This window comes from Ovis aries, chromosome 8 (genome assembly GCF_016772045.2).
Source record: "Ovis aries strain OAR_USU_Benz2616 breed Rambouillet chromosome 8, ARS-UI_Ramb_v3.0, whole genome shotgun sequence".
Lineage (NCBI taxonomy): Eukaryota > Metazoa > Chordata > Mammalia > Artiodactyla > Bovidae > Ovis > Ovis aries.
In genome coordinates, this window is record NC_056061.1 from 55,097,666 (window position 1) to 55,120,339 (window position 22,674).

At 36.2% G+C, this 22,674-nt stretch overlaps 1 protein-coding gene across 3 annotated transcripts in view; it reads left to right on the forward strand.

Annotated features, from left to right (window-relative positions):
- LAMA2 (laminin subunit alpha 2) overlaps positions 1 to 22,674 on the forward strand; it is a 684,287-nt gene that overhangs the window by 630,137 nt on the left and 31,476 nt on the right. For 2 of the 3 annotated variants that reach the window (XM_060419598.1, XM_060419599.1), the window contains 4 exons: positions 9,863 to 10,001; positions 12,065 to 12,076; positions 15,265 to 15,385; positions 20,111 to 20,287. In XM_060419598.1, the coding sequence (XP_060275581.1) occupies positions 9,863 to 10,001; positions 12,065 to 12,076; positions 15,265 to 15,385; positions 20,111 to 20,287 (449 nt within the window). The remainder of the gene's footprint in view (positions 1 to 9,862; positions 10,002 to 12,064; positions 12,077 to 15,264; positions 15,386 to 20,110; positions 20,288 to 22,674) is intronic. The other variant, XM_060419600.1, reaches the window with a different exon arrangement.

Genomic DNA, 22,674 nt, shown 5'->3' on the forward strand with positions numbered 1-22,674 from the left:
TACAGTTCTTTTGTCTTCTTAGGTAAGTTTATTCCTAGATATTTAATTCTTTTTGTTGCAGTGGTGAATGGTATTGATTCCTTAATTTTTCTTTCTGATTTTTCATTGTTTGTATATAGAAATGCAAGTGATATCTGTAATTGATACTGTATCCTGCAACTTTGCTAAATTCACTGATTAGCTTTAGTAATTTTCTGGTACTATCTTTAGGGTTTTCTATGTACACTATCATGTTATCTGCAAACAGTGAGAGCTTTATCTCTTTTCTGATCTGGATTCTTTTACTTCTTTTTCTTCTTTGATTGCTGTAGCTAGGCCTTCCAAAACTATGTTGAATAATAGTGGTGAAAGTGGACATCCTGGTCTTGTTCCTGATCTTAGGGGGAATGCTATCAGTTTTCACCATTGAGAATAATATTTGCTATAGGCTTATCATATATGGCCTTTACTATGTTGAGGTAGGTTCCTTCTATGCCCATTGTTTTGAAGAGTTTTAATCATAAATGGGTGCCGAATTTTGTTAAAGGCTTTTCTACATCTATTGAGATGATCATATGATTTTTATCTTTCAATTTGTTAACATGGTGTATCACATTGATTGATTTGCATATATTGAAGAATCCTTGCATTCCTGGAATAAACAACTTGATCATAGTGAATGAGCTTTTTGATGTGTTGCTGAATTCTGTTTGCTGAAATTTTGTTGAGGCTTTTTGCATCTATGTTCATCAGTGATATTGGCCTCTAGTTTTCCTTTTTTCTGTTCTCTTTGCTTGGTTTTGGTATCAGGGTGATGGTGGCCTTGTAGAATGAGTTTGGAAATGTTCCTTCCTCTGCGATTTTTTTAGGCATTAGCTCTTCTCTAAATGTTTGATAGAATTCTCCTATGAAGCCATCTGGTCCTGGGCTCATGTTTTTTGGGAGATTTTTGATCGCAGCTTCACTTTCAGTGCTTGTAATTGGGTTGTTCATAATTTCTATTTCTTCCTGGTTCAGTCTTGGAAGATTGAACTTTTCTAGAATCTGTCCATTTCTTCCAGGTTATCCATTTTATTGCCTTATAGTTGTTCATAACAGTCTCTTACAACCCTTTGCATTTCTGCATTGTCTGTTGTAACCTCTCCTTTTTCATTTCTAATTTTGTTGATTTGATTCTTCTCTCTTTTTTTTTTTTCTTGATGACTCTGGCTAAAGGTTTGTCAGTTTGTTTATCTTCTCAAGGAACCAGCTTTTAGTTTTATTAATCTTTACTATTGTTTCTTTAATTTCTTTTTCATTTCTGCTCAGATATTTATGATTTCTTTCCAGTAATTTTGGGGTGTTTTTGTTCTTCTTTTTTTGTTTTGTTCTTCTTTTTCCAGTTGTTTTAGGTGTGAAAGTAGGTTGTCTATGTGATGTTTTTCTTGTTTCTTGAGGTAGGATTGTATTGCTATAAACTTCCTTCTTAGAACTGCTTTTGCTGCATCCCATAGGTTTTGAGTTGTCATGTTTTCATTGTCATTTGTTTCTAGAAGTTTTTTGATTTCTCTTTTGATTTCTTCAGTAACCTGTTGGTTATCTAGAAACGTGTTGTTTAATCTCCATGTATTTGTGTTTCTTACAGGTTTTTTTTCTTGTAATTGATATCTAATCTCATAGTGTTGTGGTTAGAGAATATGCTTGATATGAATTCAATTTTCTTAAATTTACTGAGGTTTGATTTGTGACCTGAGATGTGGTCTATCCTGGAGAACGTTCCATGTGCACTTGAGAAGAAGGTGTATTCTTCTGCATTTGGATGGAATGTCCTGAAGATATCAATGAGACCCATCTCATCTAATGGATCATTTAAGACTTGTGTTTCCTCATTAATTTTCTGTTTTGATGATCTGTCCATTGGTGTGAGTGGGGTGTTAAAGTCTCCTACCATTGTTGTGTTCCTATCAGTTTCTCCTTTTCTGTCTGTTAGTGTTTGTCTTATGTATTGAAATGCTCCTATGTTGGGTGCATAGATATTTACAATTGTTATGTCTTCCTCTTTGATTGATCCCTTGATCATTATGTAGTGTCTTTCCTTTTCTTTTGTGATTACAAGTGATATTTTATTTTATTTTAAGGTCTATTTTGATATGAGAATGCTACTCCAGCTTTATTTTGCTTCCCATTTGCATGGAATATATTTTTCCATCCTCTCACTTTCAGTCCATATGTGTCTTTAGGTCTGAAGTGGGTTCCTTACAGAAAGCATATATATGGGTCTTGTTTTTTTATCCATTCAGCCAGTCTGTGTCTTTTGGTTGGAGCATTTAATCCATTTATATGTGAAGTAATTATTCATATGTATGTTTCTATTGCCATTTTCCTTATTGTTTTGGGTTGATTTTGTAGATCTTTTTTATTCTCTTGTATGTCTTGACAATATAAGTCCCTCTAACATTTGTTGTAAAGCCAGTTTGGTGGTACTGAATTCTCTTGACTGTTGCTTTTCTGAATAGCTTTTTATTTTTCCATAAATTTTGAATGAGATCCTTGCTGGGTACAATAATATTGGTTGTAGATTTTTCCCTTTCAGTATTTTAAATATATACTGCCATTCACTTCTTGCCTGCAGAGTTTCTGCTGAAAGATCAGCTGTTAAGCATATGGGGTTTCCCTTGTATATTACTTGTTTCTTCTCCCTTGCTGCTTTTAATATTCTTTCTTTGTGTTTAATCTTTGTTAGTTTGATTAGTATGTGTATTGGTGTGTTTCTCCTTGGGTTTATCCTGTTTGGGAGTTTTTGTGCCTCTTGGACTTGATTGACTATTTCCTTTTCCATGTTGGGGAAATTTTCAACTATAATCTCTTCAAAAATTTTCTCATATCCTTTCTTTTTCTCTTCTTCTTCTGGGACCCCTGTAATCCCAATGTTGGTGCATTTGATATTTTCCCAGAGGTCTCTGAGATTATCCTCAGTTCTTTTCATTCTTTTTACTTTATTCTGCGCATCAGAAGTTATTTCCACCACTTTATCTTTCAGCTTACAGATTCATTCTTCTGCTTCAGATATTCTTCTATTGATTCCTTCTAGACTATTTTTAATTTCAGTAATTATATTGTTTGTCTCTCTATATTAATTCTTTAAATCTTCTAGGTCTTTGTTAATTGATTCTTACATTTTCTCCATTTTGTTTTCAAGGTTTTTGATCATCTTTACTATTATTATTCTGAATTCTTTTTCAGGTAGTTTGCCTATTTCCTCTTCATTTATTTGGACTTCTGTGTTTCTAGTTTGTTTCTTCATTTGTGTAGTATCTATCTGCCTTTTCATTACTTTTTTTTAACTTATTGTGTTTGAGGTCTCCTTTTCCCAGACTTCAGGGTTGAATTCTTTCTTCCTTTTGGTTTCTGCCCTCCTAAGGTTGGTCCACTGGTTTGTGTAAGCTTTGTATAGGGTGAGATTTGTGCTGAGTTTGTGTTTGTTTTTCCTCGGATGGGCAAGGCTGAGTGAGTTGGTAATCCTGTCTGCTGATGATTGGGTTTTTATTTTTGTTTTGTTTGTTGTTTAGATGAGGCATCCTTCACAGCGTGCTATTGGTGGTTGGGTGATGCCAGGTCTTGTATTCAGGTGGTTTCCTTTGTGTGATTTCTCACAATTTGACACTCCCTAGGATTAGTTCTCTAGTAGTCTAGGGTCTTGGAGTCAGTGCTCCCACTCCAGAGGCTCAGGGCTTGATCTCAAGTTTTGCATGGTTCAATATATTCTTTTCCCCTGGTCAGGTACTCTTGTCCACTCAGCTGGTGTTCTTCATGCACTTTTGTGTCTGAAGATGTATTCCTGGTGTATCCTTGGAGAGAGATGTACTCCATGTCCACCTACTCCTCCGCCATCTTGTTCTCTCCACTCTATTATTCTTGCCTGAGGAATCCCATGGACCGAGACAGCTGGCGTATTATGGTCCATAGCGTCGCAAACAGCAGGACATGCCTGAAGTGACCTGGCACTGGCCTGAGCTGAACTATAGTAATTCTCCTACATACGAACAAGTTCTCTTCCAAGAGCACATTTGTAAGTCCAATTTGTTTGTAAGAACAAAAAAGTTAGCCTAGATACCCAGCCAACACAGTCGGCTATGTTGTGCTGTACTGTAACTAGTTTATGTTACTTTTCACACAAATAGTACATAAAACACACACACACACACAAATAAAATATTTTTAATCTTACAGTACAGAACCTTGAAAAGTACACTGGTACAGTACAACAGCTGGCATACAGGGGCTGGCATCAAGTGAATAGGCACGAAGATTTACTGACTGGAGAGAAAAGAGGTGGGAGGTGGTAGAGCTGAAGTGCTGTCAACAATCGGAGACAGAGGAGAGGGCAAGCTGCAGTTTCATTCACACCTGGCACTGATGGCACATGTTCAGAGCTTTGAAATAAAGATATTGTACTACTGTACTCTATACAGTACTGTACAGTAAAGTACACAAGACCGCAACTACTTGTAGTGAATGCACACTCATGACAATGTACACTGTACACATGAATTAACTTGCATGATTGGACACGTAAACACACGCTTGCATCTTTGAAAGTTCACAACTTGAAGGTTTGTATGTAGGGCACTTACTGTAAGGAGTTTCAACTCTTCCTGAAAGCTATAGGGAAAGAACTACTAAGAGTTTTAATCAAGAGTGTGATACTACCAGATTTGTGTTTTAGTGAAGTTTCTTTAGCAGCAACTTGAAGGGTAGATTGGTGACGATTTCAGATCCTATTGCAATCTGTAGGAAAACCAGTGGAAGAGCAAGGAGAATGAAACTATGAGAGTGAATAGGAAAGAATGGAGTTGAAAGATATTAAACATTTTTAAATTGGGAAGCTTTATGAAATACTCAATGTGGAGAGTAAGGTTTTTTTTTTTTTTAATAATTCCTTTATTTTTCTTAAAATAACAACAAAAAAAATCAGTGCCATTTATCAAGCAATTGGATGCAAGAAGAAACATAGATTTTAGAAAAGAACTTTAGAAAAGCTTTATTAGAGCTTTATTAGCTTTTTTAAAGCTAAGAAAACCTTTATTTTAGACATGTTATATTAAAGGAACTCTTAGTATCTTTAGCAACCTAAGGAAGCCATGTAATTGACAGGCAATTCATTATGCGTATCTGAGGATTAACAGAGTTCTAGGGGAAAGATGGATGGCTGCGAAGCATTACGTTTTAAATAGTTGTAGCTTAATGGAGATGAGAAAAACCAGTCATATCTAGAATAAGATTATCCAAAGCCCTGGAGCAAACAGCAATATTGAAGCAGTATAGTAAAGGGAGGCCCCACAAAGGGAGCTATAAGGAAATAACCAGAGAGAGGAGAAATAAGAAAAGTAAAATTTCAGATTAAACTGGAGGCAGAGTGACCAATTAAGAACAATAATAGTTCAGGCAAGAGATAAATGATGGCTTGAAATGAGTTTCAGTGGGATTTGACAGCAGAGAAATGCAAAATGAATCCACAGTGTGATACCACTATACGCTTACTAGAATGTCTATAATTAAAAAGACTGAACATACCCAGGGCTGGCAAGGATGTCAAGCAAGTGGAATTCTTATGCACTGCTGACAAGGATGTAAAAATGGTACAGCCACATTGGAAAACAGGTTGGCACTTTCTTAAAAGGTTTAATATAGATGTGTCATATGAAACAACCATTCCACTCCTAAATATTCACCCAAGATTTGTGGAAGTATATATCCATAGAGAGACTTGTACCAGGAAATTTATAGCACCTTTATTTGTGATACTCAATAAAACAAAAAACAGTGCAAACATTCATCAGCAGTTGAATGGATATACAAATTGTTGTATATCCATACAATGGAATATTGTTTAGTGATAGAAGAAATTAATGAACTAAAAATATGCACACAAAATAGAGTAATAGCAAAATAATTTTTATGAGTAAAAGAAGTCAGACCAAAAAGTACATTTATGTAAAAATTATATAGAAAACACAGACTAACATATAGTCACAGTAAGTAGCTAGAGGTTATTTGTGGATAGGGTTTCATAGGGAGGGACAGTGGAAGGAAGGATGACAAAGAGACTTAAGGAAACTACTGGAGTGACTGACATGCTCAGTTTTTTGACTGTGATCATTTCATGGATGGAGAAGGCAATGGCAACCCACTCCAGTATTCTTGCCTGGAAAATCCCACGGACAGAGGAGCCTGGTAGGCTGCAGTTAAGGAGTTCGCAAAGAGTCGAACATGACTAAGCAACTTCACTTTCACTTTTCACTTTCATGCATTGGAGAAGGAAATGGCAACCCACTCTAGTGTTCTTGCCTGGAGAATCCCAGGGACGGGGGAGCCTGGTGGGCTGCCGTCTATGGGGTCGCACAGAGTCGGACACGACTGAAGCGACTTAGCAGCAGCAGCAGCATTTTATGGATGTATAGAGATCTCAAAACTTGTCAAATTGTACATTTTAAACATGGACAAATTATACCATGTCAGTTTTACGTTGATAAAAGTGTTTTAAAATAGGACAGAGTGAGTTCCCTGGGGGCCTAATTGTTAGGATTCCAGGCTTTCCCTGCTATGGCTGGGTCCAGTCCCACGTCAGGGAACTGAGTTCCTATAGGCACGCGTGCATGTGTGTGCAGTCACTCAGTCGTGTTTGACTTTCTACCACCCCCAGACTATAGCCCCCAGGCTCCTCTGTCCTTTGGATCTTCTAGGCAAGAATAGTAGAGTGAGTTTCCATTTCCTTCTCCAGAGGGTCTTCCTGGCCCAGGCATCGAATCATCTCCTGCTTCTCCTTCAGTGGCAGGTGGATTCTTTACCACTGAGCCACCAGGGACGCTCATAGAGCCACGCAACACATTGAAAAATAAAACAAATAATTGTTTAAAGAGAACAGATAATAAAGTTATTTAGATGAAATTCACAGGGCTGTTGATTGGTAAGTATAGAATAGTGAGGAGAAAAGGTGACTGTCTAATTAGGAGATTGGGTAGGGGTCTTAGTGCTACCAGATAAAATAAATAATACAGATCTGGGAGTAAAAAGATAACCATTTTAATTCAGAATATCAGCTGGGGAGGTATATAATGAATCACCTGCTGAATGTGGATTTTTAGGCAAAAATCAGGTCCAGGTATGTATATTTCTGAGTGGTCAACATATAGTAAGTAGATATAAACTTGAGGCTACCCAGATAGCTGAAACCTGACAAGCAGCCAAATGAAAGCCCTCTGGTGACCGTCAACATTTCAGAAGTGTTCAGAAAAATAGGGTCCCAGGGAAGGAGACTGAGAATGAGGTTGGAAAGGCAAGAGAAGCTGGAGAAGTTGGTATTATGGAAGTCAAAGGAGGAAAATTCTAGAAGGATGGAAATATTAACCTCACATACTGCACAGATTTGGATTAAGGTAGGGACCAAAGGACCCCATAGGATTTGGATGTAGGGAGGACACTGTGGGTTTTAGCAAGGTCAGAATTCATGGAGTAGTGAGATAGGAAGGCTATTGATCCTTTTCAGGTACCTGATTGTTTTACACAAGTTATTCTCAGCTAGTTTGTAAAACTACTGTCCCTTGAAGTTCAAACTGACTTTTTCAGGAAGCACTCCCACCTTCTGAGTCAGTTAGTAGAACCACAGTCACTAATAGAGGTGCCCTATGTCCCCCCAAGTGCATTGATATGGACGCAAAATTGATCATTTAGATTTTCAGTGGACTAAATGAAGAAAAGAACAGCCAAAGTGAAAACAACTCCTTTATAACAACTCAGTATTGATTATAAAATACTTGTTAAGTTCCTACTCTGTGTCTAGTATTGAATAAAACCCTTAATTCCCTGTTTATCCATAAATGATAAACTCATTGACTCTTAAAATTTTATGGTAATTGCTATTCTGTAAGTGAAAGAAATAGGGCAAGGAATAAAAGCAAGTGTTAGCATTCCATAGCGGAACCCACTTCATAGCTGTCACTCATGAAAGACAGAGTAGAACCCTTCTTTAAATCAGTAAAAATATGCCACCCTACGTCTCAATACTGAAGCTAATACTTCAGTGGGCCAGTGAGTTTCATTTCAATTGTGTTTCTGCTTTTTAATCAGTTTTTCTTAGCATGAGTTCTAAAAATGTATATATTCACTCAGGGATAAGGAGGAAAACTACCTCCAGTCACTGGTTTGCCTGTGATAGACAGACAACATCTCATTTTCACAGACATTATTAAAATGTATACCAGGTCTATAGAAAAGAGGCTATTTTCACATTCCAGTCAACAGCCCTATGTGCAAACTTCTTTGCTGATCTGGATTTTAAAAAAAAAAAGAATATGTATGAAAAAGTTTTGAAAACATTTTTATAAATCTTTTTTATTTTAGCCACCAGTCTGGTCAAAAAGATATGTGAGTATGAAGTTGATATGTGCTAGAAAATAATTAACTTTTTAAATCTTAACTTGCTTAATTACTTTTAATTAGGCACTTATTTTTGAAGTAATTTTTTTGTTTATCTTTATAAAATTATTCGAGGATCTGAGGTGTTAATAGGTTTGGGTATTTTATTTTGGATATTTTTTAAGGTAGTTATGTTTGGTTTTACTGAGGATACTTCCTTTTGAAATGGAAGGGCTACAGATTACAATGGAATTTTGGAGTTTGATATTTCTCTTTATTTTTGAAAGAACACTCTTCTAAAAAATGGTGAGTTGGGAGAAAATAATAATATTTCAAGGTCAAACAAACTTGAGAAATACTTGTTCTGTGTCCCTTTTTTGGAGCATTATTTTTCATACTAGTGTGTTGCAAGATCTGAGCAGCCATAAAATTAAGATCTGTGTTTAAATTTGTTTAACCTAGTGTTTGCCATATTTATTTGATCCAGCAATATCCAAGAAACTAATGCTCCAAAGAATAAATACTTCGAAATGCCCTTAAAACCCATTGGTTCAAGTGGCGATTTTTAGACCCTTGCTAATTCAGATGTTATATCGGGCAAAGATTTAGAGGCCAGATTTGTCTTGTTAATGAACCGATGCCTCAATATGCATCAAGGATCCAAAATATATGAAGCAGTTAAGGTTGGGCCTAGGCAAATATTATGGTGAGATAGCACATAATTCAGAGAGAACCTAGCCTGACTCTAAAGAATAAAGAGGGTAAAAATCAGTGAGATAAAGTGTTCACATCTGCTCTCTGAACAAAGCAGTTTAAACAGAGAGGAGTCTCTCTTTTTTCCTTTTTCCTTTCTATTTCTAAATTCTTATCCTCATCATACTGGAAGTACATTTAGAGACCTGAGAGAAAAGCAATAAGCAATGAAAACTGTACCTCTCTTGAAACACTCAGCATCCTCCATCTAAAATGTAGTTTACAATGGATGTGGATCCTATCATCTTGCAAAATCAAACATTCCCATCTCTCTACTTCCAGGCACAACCACCTCATCCTCATTCCTCTAGGGATGATCCTCAGTCCCAGTACTTCTATGGATACTGAAATGTACAGACAGAATCACAAATTGTGTTTATTTCTAATTCATAGTCTGATTTCTAGTTAGATATTTATCTGATCATTAATTACTTATTAATTTTATTTTCTAACTACTTGTATTATGGAAAACTGTGTCAATGAGTTCTCTGTTGTCCCTCTAAACATTTTTATTTTATCTTGACTGGTTTGTGTTCAGGCTACTATTTTCATGCTTTCTTTGTGGATCGTATAACAATGTATTTTATTGATATAGTTTCTGCAATTATTAAATAGCTGTATATAGTTACAGCTTTAATTTGAGAATTAAAGTAAAAGTATCTTGAAGAAACAGAAATAATATAGATGTGGTTGGTATTGCTCAAATAAAATGTGAAACTTTCTCCTTCCTTTGCAGCCAACATATCAATTGTAGATATTGATACTAACCAGGAGGAGAACATAGCAACTTCATCTCCTGGGAACAACTTCGGTCTTGACTTGAAAGCAGATGACAAAATATATTTTGGTGGTCTGCCAACACTGAGAAACTTGAGGTAATTTGATATATATTTAGGGCTAAGGATTACATTTTAATTAAATGGTCACTATGCTCACTAGAGTTCTGAAGTTTAACTATAACAGGAATATCATATAACCTTTAGTTGCAGAAAATGCCAAATCTAAAAAATTGTGCTACATGTTAAAATAATACCAGGATTTAAAAACCAGAGATTAATTTGATATCTTTATTGAAGAGGTGGATGGGAATCACTGTTACCTTTAGAGTCAGTCACGAGATAAAAAGAATTATAAAAGTTATTAAAGGTGGAAACTGGAGTTGAATGTAATTACCTTTCTGCTATACATTCACCAGAGATAATGGTGCACTGACTTTGCTGAGTGTTCTGAAAATTAGTCAGTGTTCCAGGATACTGTGAGTGTAACCTACTTGATGGCTAAGCACGAGCATGATAATAGTGTAATGGAACTTTCCCGTGTACTTGATGCTAAAGCAGTATTAGTTGTTCTTGCCCATGTCAATATTTTTCAAAACTTCGCATATATTTTTTAGATAGCAGGATGGGGAGGTGTATTTAGTTTAATAGTTTAATTAATTCCAAAATAAATAGAAGTAATTAAAAACTGTCAGAAAATATTTCATGTGATATTTCATTAATCTCCTGCTTGTTACAAAACAGCCTATAAGAAATAAAAGTTATAGAGTACTTGGTGCTCAATAAAAGTTAATTGAATCTAATTTGGATGGGATGAATTGACTTGGCCAAACCATAAGAATTTACTGTAAATATAGATCACCATATTTTTACATTTTATTTTGTTTAGTTTGCTAGTTTTTTTATGATTACAAAAGTCCTGCCTAGGTGTTTCTACCCTAAAAAGACACATTACAATTGGAATGGTCTCAGAATAAGTGAAAAGTATGATGGTCAGTTATTTTCATATTTCTCAAACGAGCAGTAGAACTTCAGTCTCATTTATGATATTGAGCACACAAACTGAGGTTTGTGTTTCTTTCTGCATCTAAATTCATAAACCAGACACCTGTTCAGTTTATCAAGGGTATAATTTGATAAGCTTAATGCAGATAAACTGGCTCTGCATTCATCCACATGATATTTTATTTGTGTTAAGAATATAGATTTTAAATGTCTGGTCAGAAAAATTATTGCAGATTCAATGTATTTGAATAGTGGCATAGTTATTACTCCAAAATCCGTTTATTCATTCAACAGGTGTTTGATAAGCATCTACTATGTTCCAGATACTATTTAAATACTGGGGATCTAGTAGATTGTTCAAGTCTAAGATTTACTTTGCCAGATTACTAACTAAATTCTCTATGAGTGAGTTAAATGTAGCCAAAATCAGGCTATCCAAAGATGGCTTCATCTATTCTGGTGGTAATGTAGTTTTAATTATCGTAAAGTGACTTTTAGGAATTATCCACAAAAGTGTATATGTTAATTTAACTGAGATGGGTTTATGTATTATTAAATAGTTTGCAGACTGCATACCTAGTGAGTCTTTATTGCCACAATGTTTTTTTTAACTTCCACAGTTTAGCATTTCATAATTACAATATTTCTATGGTATGACACATTATTTCAAAACAATCTTTAGACATTTATTTGTGAGACATATATTTGTGGCTATTCAAGGAGCCATGCATTCATAGCTATAATTTGCCCAAAGGTAAGATCTTCCTATAATAAAGTGCAAAAGATGTGATGGACATGAATTATTTTATATATATTAAGTTCAAGCTAAGTTCAAAAAGGCAATAAGCTATTCATGAATATTACAGCACAGGAACATTTGTTCACTTTCCATTAATAAAAATGATAAAAATGAGTGCTTTAAATTCATTTCCAAAGTAAAAATTTTCTAAGAGAATAGTGTGGGAGATGGTCACCATTGCATTCTATTTTCGTTACAGTCAAGGGTATATGCCTGGTTTCCTTTCTCGTGGTATTTTACTTTCCTTTGTCGATCTCTGTGAAATGCTGTTTTAAAAGATTTATGATTATAGTTTATTTTACTAAATGAAAATGGAATTATAAATAAATCATTTTTTTTTCTCTTCCCTTTGACCTAGTATGAAAGCAAGGTAAAATTTAAATTTATGCATGCTTTCTTCAAGTGCATGGGTTGGGTCAATGTGGCTTCTTAGATAAAGTGGTGATGCAGAAGCAGTGACACCTATCCAGCTTTATTCATAGTACATTTCACCAGCAAGTAATGCATTCTGAGATGATTCTCATGCTGCCCTTTGCTTACAAAAATGCTGCTGCTTACCCACCATCACAGAGCTGCAGTTTGACTTGTTCCCCCAGCGGTGATGATAAATTTGCTCTGCTTATTTGTTCAACAGCCCACGCACAGTGCCCTCTAGTGCACACTTGCAGCAGCACAGGGCAAGGGCAGCTGGTCAGGTTTATGGGCACAAATCTAGTTCTGGGGAACAAAGTGATCTTCTGGGTTGAACCTCAGAGTCTGGTCTCCCAGGTACTGTACTCTCCGCTGAACAAACAACTGTGCTCCCAAATGCTTACTACTGCCTGATTGCTTTTTGCAAGCCTGCAAAGATGCACATGTTTACATAGCCCTTGCACCTCTTGGCAAAGCTGCTTCTTTATTGCCTTGTTTATTTAGAATTTAGGTATGGAGTCAGATAAAAGGAGCCTCTAGAAATACTGTATGTAAAACAAGTGTTTGCATTAACGATGAGAAAGTTTGCAGACAGTCATCCTAGCTTCTCAGGAGCATTTCAATTCCGATTTGCAGGCGGGCACTATTAGCCTGGAAGTTTTAAGCATCAGGCTCTTGTACGTGGCTGATCAAACCCCAGAGATGTGTGCAAGGCTGGCACCGTCTGGCTAGAGTTACAGCTGAGTGTTTTGGTATTTCAAAACCTAACAGTGCCAAATTTCACAAAAGGACATAATGAAGCTGAGCTGATCGAAGAAATTTTTAAAGCAAAGGCTAGATTTGTAATACCAGAAACTAAACTATATAGAACTGAAAGTGTAGAAAAAAATAATCTAAGTTGTTTCGTCATGGACCAGTCAAGTGCTATTTGCTGAGATGGCTAAAAGGCAAAGGGTGGCTTTCAATGAAAGTATATGCTAATAAGGCTCTGGAATGACACTGTGTAGCTTTGTAATTTTGCCTCTGAGGCAAACAGAAGAAACAGAGGCCTGTGGTTACCATTAGGAGTCTGACCACCATATGTGATTACTTATCCCCTGTGATTTTCATAATGTTGAGCTTGCTGAATCATTGTGTTTTGAAATGGTTCTTTGTATTTCCCTGAAACAATGAAGTGTGTAACTTGTAGGAGTGATTTATTTTATTGATGAGACCTCTGAGAAACTCGTGATAAATCAGACCTCCTCTCAACAAACATGGAAGCAAATGAATGCTGAGAATGAAGTTCACTGGCTTCCTTCACTTTATATAGGAAGTATATAAGCAAGATTCTCAGTGTCCAGCTGGCATGTTTTTGTAATAACCAGCTGACCGAACAGAAAGGGAAGACCTTGGGAACAAGTGGAAATGATCAAAGAAAATAAAACAGTCCCAGAGAGAAAGAAACAGAACAAATACCCAGCATGAGATAAATCACTGGATACACACTGCCAGGGGTCTGATTTGCTGGCCTCCCTGTTTGTCCTCATGTCATATGTTTTTTATTAAGGCAAAAAAGGAATCCTGCCACCATGGGACAGTGAGGAGAGAGTTAATCATTATCCTACTAAGTATAATATCTTGGTATTGATTGGACACTTTTTAGAGTTGCTTGCTTGCATGTATGCTAAGTCACTTCAGTCATATCCAAGTCTTTGTGGCCTTATGGACTATAGTCCACCAGGCTTCTTGTCCATGGGATTCTCCAGGCAAGAATTCTGGAGTAGGGTGCCATGCCCTCTTCCAGGAGGTCTTTCCTACCCAGGGATCAAACCTGCGTCTCCTGCAGCTTCTGCACTGCAGGTCGATTCTTTACCACTGAGCCACCGGGGAAACCCCTAGAGTTGCTTATTAACATTTTAAAAAAGTGTTCCTTTTTCTATTTCTGTTGACCTGCACCATTCAGTATGGTAGCCACTAGCCACAGTGGCTATTTAGCTTTAAGTTAAAGAAAAAAAAATTTTTTAATGGTATTTCTCTGGTTGTTCAGTGTTTAAGATTATGCATTCCCACTTCAGGGGGCATGAGTTTGATCCCCAGTTGGGGAACTAAGATCCTATATGCCATGCAGTGTCTCCAAAAAAAGAAAAATAAAGAAAATTAAATAGCAATAAAACTCCAGGTTCTCATTGGCATGACCTACTTTTCAAGTGTCAGCAGACATATATGGCTATTCATTACTGATTTGGACAGTGCAGGAAAGAATATTTCTATCATCACAGAAAGTTCTACTGGACGGTGCTGCTATAGATGAAAAAAGTGTCACCGTTAACATCCTGTTAGCTTGTGTTTATCAAGCACTTACTGCATGCTAGCATGTTTATCCTTTTTTAAGAAGTAGTAAGCAAAAAGTAAATATTCAAGTGTCTTTTGGGTGTTGAAGCCATTTTCAACTTTATTGGAAAAATTAAATGTATGTTTTGTCCTTTGGTTGCTTTATTTTGTTACTGCTCCAATACAGAATAAGTACTTTAGGGTCAATTTGTAAACTTAAAGTATCTTTTTTGAAACTGTAATCCAAAAGAATGTTTCTCAGGTTTTATTTGACTTAAAATTTTTAAAGAGAAATATGACATTATCTTATTCTCAGCTAAACCCTCAAAAAAAAGTCTCAATGGCAGAAATATTATCTTTTCAAAATAAATGTTTCCAGATTTTTAAATTTTGAGCAAGATTTTATTTAATGTTTTTCATTATATAGTATGATTATGCTGTCCTGTACAAGTATCTGCTCTTGGGTGGAAAAAAAACAAACACATTTCATTATGCATATGAGGCACTTCAAAAGAAGTCAGTTAATTTCTATACCTTGTATTTAAATGCAGTAGTTGAGATTATTTTTTAAAAGGAAAAATAATAAGGAAAAATAAGGAAGAAGAGCTACATAAAGACTCCTTGTGCAAGTTGGTGCTAATATCCACTTATCCAACCAGTAGCTAATGGAAGCATAGCTTTCTGGGTCCATGTGTGCACCTGTGCACAGTCTGAGAGACATACGCCTGCCTATGCATCAGTTTGCTCCATATGGCTTGCATCCAGTAGTCACAGACACTATACTGCCATTGTCCTAATGATATTGCTTTTATTTTCCATTTACCTTTTCAACAGGCCAGAAGTAAATGTGAAGAAATATTCTGGTTGCCTCAAAGATATCGAAATTTCAAGAACTCCGTACAATATACTTAGCAGCCCTGATTATGTTGGTGTTACCAAAGGATGTTCACTGGAGGTTGGTCTCTTCTTAATGGCTTCCTAAATACCTTCATATCAGATTTCACTTACTTAGTTTGGGTCTATTACAGGGACCAGTCCTTGTTTATCTGTTTTAAATTCCTACTGACCCTAGTCTTGCTGTTCTTTAGTCGGTAAGTCGTGTCCAACTCTTTTGCGACCCCTTGAACAGTGGCACAACAGGGTCCTCTGTCCATGGAATTTCCCAGGCAAGAATACTGGAGTGGGCTGCCATTTCTTACTCCAGGGGATCTTCCTGACCCAAGAATTGAACCCATATCTCCTGCATTGACAGACAGATTCTTTTTTTTTTAATTTATTTATTTTAATTGGAAGCTAATTACTTTACAATATTGTGGTGGTTTTTTGCCATACATTGACATGAATCAGCCATGGATGTACATGTTTTCCCAATCCTGAACCCCTCTTCCACCTCCCTCCCCATCCCATCCCTCAGGGTCATCCCAGTGCACCAGCCCTGAGCACCCTGTCTCATGCATCGAACCTGGGCTGGCGATCTATTTCACATATGATAATATACATGTTTCAATGCATTTCTCTCAAATCATCCCACCCTTGCCTTCTCCTACAGAGTCCAAAAGTCTGTTCTTTACATCTCTGTCTCTTTTGCTGTCTCACATATAGGGTCATCATTACCATCTTTCTTAATTCCATATATATGCATTAATATACTGTATTGGTGGAGAAGGCAATGGCAACCCACTCCAGTACTCTTGCCTGGAAAATCCCATGGATGGAGGAGCCTTGGTAGGCTGCAGTCCATGGGGTTGCGAAGAGTCAGACACGACTGAGTGACTTCACTTTCACTTTTCGCTTTCATGCATTGGAGAAGGAAATGGCAACCCACTCCAGTGTTCTTGCCTGGAGAATCCCAGGGATGGGGGAGCCTGGTGGGCTGCCGTCTATGGAATCACACAGAGTCAGACACGATTGAAGAGACTTAGCAGCAGCGTAGTGTATTAGTGTTTTTCTTTCTGATTTACTTCACTCTGTATAATAGGCTCCAGTTTCATCCACCTCATTAGAACTGATTCAAATGCATTCTTTTTAATAGCTGAGTAATATTCCATTGTGTATATGTACCACAGCTTTCTTATCCATTCATCTACTGATGGACATCTAAGTTCCTTCCATGTCCTGGCTATTGTAAACAGTGCTGGCAGGCAGATTACTTACCACTGAGCCACCAGGAAGCCCCAACCCTAGCCTTAGCTCTGCATAAATGATAAAGCAAGATTGAAGTACTTCTAAAATTTATCACGATCAACTAAACTTTTATAAAAGATTCCAAATTACCTTTCCACATGTACAGCACTTCATAGTATGTACTTTTTAATATTAATCTCTTTTCTGGTTCTTTCTTCTTTCCAACACTACTTTTGTCTTTTCCTCATTATCATGTCATCTGTATTAGATTTAGTTTACCTTCATATCTTTTATATAGCTTTATTATCAACCTTAATTTTTTTCTGGAATACGTTAGGAGTTTACTCAAATAACAAGTAATAGTTTATACCATGATCGTTAGTATTTAACATCTTGTCCACAGCTTAGAAGTCAAGCCTCCTTTTCTTTGAAAATGGCACATAGTGGGAACCATCTGCAAAGACTTGGCTTTGATGGGACTGCAAAGTCCCCTGTTATCAATTATCTTCAGTATCTTTTCTTTACGGCTGCAGCATCCTAGCAGCCCCTGATTCCACCTGACTATTCTCCACCGACTCTTCAATAGGCACTAACCCATAAGAGAGAGAAATGTAAGTCACAGCTCTTCTCTCTTATATTGATTGGCCAGAAATTTTGTTTAGGTTTTTCCATAAAATGTTACAAAAAAACCTGAGCAAACTTATTGATCAACCCAATAAAATCTGATAATAATCATCATCGAATATTAGTAAATTTTTCAATTCAGTTCAGTCACTCAGTCATGTCTGACTCTTTGCAACCCCATGGACTGCAGCACACCAGGTTTCCCTGTCCATCACCAACTCCCGGAGCTTGCTCAAACTCATGTCCATCGAGTTGGTGATGCCATCCAACCATCTCATCATCTGTCGTCCCCTTCTCCTCCTGCCTTCAATCTTTCCCAGCACCAGGGTCTTTTCAAATAAGTCAGTTCTTTGCATCAGATGGTCAAAGTGTTAGAGTTTCAGCTTCAGCATCAGTTCTTACAATGAATATTCAGGGCTGATCTCCTTTAGGATGGATGGGTTGGATCTCCTTGCAGTCCAAGGGACTCTCAAGAGTCTTCCCCAACACCACAGTTCAAAAGCATCAATTCTTCTGCACTCAGCTTTTTTTATAGTCCAACTCTCACATCCCTACATGACTACTGGAAAAACCATAGCTTTGACTAGATGGACCTTTGTTGGCAAAGTAATGTCTCTGCTTCTTAATATGCTGTGTAGGTTGGTCATAGTTTTTCTTCCAAGGAGCAAGCATCTTTTAATTTCATCACTGCAGTCACCATCTGGAATTCTAAAAGTAATGGGTTTGTTTTTAAAAAGAAAATGCCAGACTTCCAGAGTGGTCCAGTGGTTAAGAATCTGCCTGCCAGTGCAGGGGACACAGGTTCCATCCCTGGTCCAGGAAGGTCCCACACGCTTCCGAGCATAAGCCCATGCCCCACAACTACTGAACCTGTGCCCTAGAACCCATGCTCCACAAGAGAAGCCACTACAGTGAGAAGCCCACACAACTCAAGAGTACCCAGCTCACTGCAACTGGAGAAAGTGTGCAGCAACAAAGACCCGGAGCAGCCAAAAATGAATAAATCAATAAAAAGTAGTTTTTTAAACATAAATAAAAATAAAATGGTAGATATATCATAGGTAAGGTAAGGTGAAGTCGCTCAGTCATGTCCGACTCTTTGCGACCCCCATGGACTATAGCCTACCAGGCTCTTCCATCCATGGGATTTTCCAGGCAAGAGTACTGGAGTGGGTTGCCATTGCCTTCTCCAGAGGATCTTCCCAACCCAGGGATCGAACCCAGGTCTCCCACATTGTAGGCAGACACTTTGCCGTCTGAGCCACCAGGGAAGTCACACTTACAAATTTTTAATTATCCTGATACGACCAAACTTTTCATTTTAGCTGCTTCCTCCAGTTAAAATTATTTTAAAGCATTGTGATGGGAGATGAAGGGATTTGGGAAAAGAGAGAAAATCACCGCTGAGCTATGAGGTTTAAAGACTGGAACAGAACTTTTGGGGTCTTCTTTGTGCCTGGTTACAGTCCCTGACTTGCGAGTAGCCATAGATACCCACCCTGAGAAGCTTGGGAATAGGAAAAAGGAAAGTATAGACAGAATTTAATCTCTAAGAATCCATACTGACCTCTTTTTGCTCAGAGTTCTTCCAAAGCCTGACTCTCATCCACATGCAAAAGATATATACATAAGAATGGAAAACTGTCCAGAAAATGAATAGCCTGTATACGTGGAAATGATGGTTCTGTAAAGGTACTTTTCAGGAACCAGGAATTATTTGCTGCTAAAATATGAAGCAGAAATTGAAATATTTGATAAATATTAAAAAGTCTGCACAGTAGTTTTATTTGAACTATCCAAGACTCTGTGATTTGAAAATTGGAATTGAAAACAGATTATACATTTTACAACATTTATGTCACTTAACTTAGCCTGGAACACTGTGGGGGAAAATATCCTGCATTAAAAGATTCCTTGTTTTCACTCCAGCAAAATCCAGGACTTTTCAAATGAACATTTTAAGCACTATAAATGCCCAGCTACAGGGGGTTGCTTAAATAAATCCTTGCACATTCCTACAATGGGATGACCTGCTACTAAAAGTGAGATTGGAATCTAAATTGACTGACAGAGATACCCCCCACATATAAAGTGAGAAAAAGGAGTTACAAATGAACGCACCTGTCATGATTCAGTATGAATATAGAGAGGAGGAGAGCGGAAAGGGGCAAGGCTGTGAAAGATAAAACAAGTGAATGGCTGCATGAATCCATGAATGAATGGATTTTATCGAAAGAAAGTTATATGCTTCTACACAGCTTTGGGATGGGAGTGATTTTTACACTCTTACTTTTTGTACTTTGTTACTGTCTACAATGTTACTGTTTCAATTTTATCAGCAAAGGCTGATACTGTTTTCATTTTAAGAAAATTAAACTATGAAATATTTGATTTATTTTTTAAATTTAAATTGTATCTGATTTTTAAAAAATTCCTCCAGAGTGTCTTTATACATTTAGTAGCAATGAACATCTTTACCCTCAACTCATCACTGAGAAAGAATGCAGACAGAGACCATGGTCAGACTTAGCTATAAAACATAAGCAATTAGTTGGTAAAAGGATTCAAGGGATCAATGAGAGTGTTTTCAAGGAAGATTTAGCAAGATAGATTTAAATCAGAAGAAAATGTTACCTATTAGTGCTAATCAGTAATCGTCTTTTATATTTCAAATCAAAAGTTCTAGAATAAAAGCAGAACCCCAAAAGTTTTATTTTAACTTAAACTGTTCAGAAAATTAAATGTTGCAGTTTGGAATAATATTTCTTCAGTTGCTCTTAAGTGTAACTGAGTTTTCACGCATTCTGAGTTGTCATGCATGACAGTATGTTTCACAGTAACTTTGAGTGCATTGAGAAGGGTGAGTGAGATGGAGAAACTAAGTGTTCATTCATTTCTAATGCTTTCTTCCCATCTTTGCTTTTACCCGAAGAATGTTTACACGGTTAGCTTCCCCAAGCCTGGTTTTGTAGAGCTGTCTCCTGTGCCTATTGATGTTGGAACAGAAATCAATCTGTCCTTCAGCACCAAGAATGAGTCTGGGATCATTCTCTTGGGAAGTGGAGGGACACCCATTCCACCTAGGAGAAAACGACGGCAAACTGGACAGGTAATTACAACACCTAATAAATACAATAAAAATAAAATAATAGTTAATAAAAAAATATAATACCTAATTAATAATGCATTTCCCCTAATGCTTATATAAAACAATTATTTTACAAAGAGACCCAGGAGAGGCATTTAGGATTTATAAATTGTCTTTGTATTTTTTAAATTTGTATTATTTATTCCTATTATCATCTTCTTAGAACAATTATCTCCCCAAGGATTTTTCTGTTGGTCAGTTCTAGGTGTAGGTGCACTTGTATTTACATCCATATATCATATGAGTTTGAACATATAAAGAGAGAACGCTTAAAATATATTCAAATTGTGTTAGTATTCTCTTCTAAGTCCCATTTTCTACCAACTCTGTAGATATCCAGATGGGGGACCCTTAAATTTAAATTCCTTTTAGATCAGTTTCACTAGCTAACATGATGCAGTCTGTTGGCGCCTAACTGCTCCACCTTCCCTGGACACCAAGAAAGCAAAGAATGGACCTGGATAGGAGAAGACAAAAAAAAAAAAAACACAACCAACGCAGTGTCACAAGAGTGACATCAAAATAAAGCCTACACAGAGTCTGCTTTGTGAACTTTTTTCCTACCCTCTAGCCATTCAATTCTGTTAAAAGCTAGCTCTTAGTTGTCCACATCTAAGCACCATAAGTCTTTACTGCATGGATATTCCTCCAGTACTTTCAACCATACTTTTAAAGATAACACATTTTTTCCTTTTAATCTAGTTTTTCTCAGTGAAAGCGTTCTTAGGAATTACCTAGTCTGCCATGGCCAAAGCATAGAGCACTTTATAAACATGTCCTTTATAAATATGCATGCATCCCTGTGAATCAGGTTGTATTGTTTGTGATTATAGGATTATTAAAATCACTTTTATCATTTAAAGTTTAATAAGTTAAACCACTATTTAATAATAGTATGTAATAATATTCTTTTCTCCCCACCACCAAAAAAAGAAAATAACAAAATACAGTTGACCCTTGAAAATATGAGTTTGATCACACAGGTCCCCTTTTATGTGAATTTTTTCTTCAGTGGTAAATACAACAATATTACATGGTCCAAGGTTGACTGAAACTGAGGATGCAGAATATCTGATATGGAGGAACTGAGTAAAGGGAGGGCCAACTATAAGTTATGCTCTGATTTTTGACTGTGTGGAGGGTCAGTACCTCATGTCATTCACCTGTACTGACAAATAAAATCCAAAAACGTACAACCATGAGTAACTTGCATTATCTACAGAACACAAAGGTGGTTTGATATTAGAAAGTCTGAAAATCATATAATCATCTTGCTAGACATAGAGAACACTTGTAGCTAAACACCCATTCGTGATCAAAAATAACAATAACAAAAGACAGTAAATTAAAAAGAGAATGATAGGAAAACATAAAAATTTCCTATAAAATCAAGCCCAAGAAATGATAAGTATTATTGCTATACTGGTTTTAGCCAATGCAATAAGAAAAGAATTAATAAATATAGTACAAGAAAAAAATATATAATTTAACAAGAAATAAAACAAACATAAGACCTATACTGGAAAAATAAAATTTATTGAAAATGTATAACAGACTACTTAATGAAATCATTATGTTAATGGAAAGAGTATTAAAAATATTTCAATTCTCCATAAAATCATATGTAGGTTTGCCTTCAATGAAAATATCACCTTATCTTTTTGTAAATCAGAACAAATTCTAAAATTAATATCAAAAGTCCAAGAAAGTTATGAAATAGAATAAGTTGGAGGACTGTTCTAGCAGTTTTGAATCATGGTTGTGTAGTATTAATACATGGATAACTCTGTGTCAGTGGAACATAAGAGAGAGCCAAATATAGATGGAAATGACATTTGGGAGTAGGTGGCATTGCACATCATCAGGGAAAAAAGTGAACCTTTCAGGGAATGATTCTGGGGCAATTCGTTATCCATTTAGAAAAAAAAATGAAGTAATTTCTATTTCATGTTAAACAGAAAATTAATTCCCAATTAATTAAAGTCTTAAATATGAAAGGAAAAAACTTTGAAATGTTTAGAAGAAAATGTAAAAGGATAATCTATGACCTTAAGGAAGAAACTAATTTGTTTGGGAAGGCAAAAAAAAAAAAAAAACATTTTTTTGAAAATTAGAGGGAGAAGAAGTAATGTTTTATCTCATTTTATATTGTGCATAACCAGTATGAAATAAGTATAATAAAAATATTCTCCTAAAGTCTTTGTCTTTTAATCCAAAAACCAAAAAATTTACTATAATAAATGTAAATAATAAGCCAGTTATTATAATGAAAGGACCAGATCAAACCTTCTGAGATAGATTTTCACTAAAGTATATCTGTGCCCTAGATCACAGTCAAGTAACTAAAT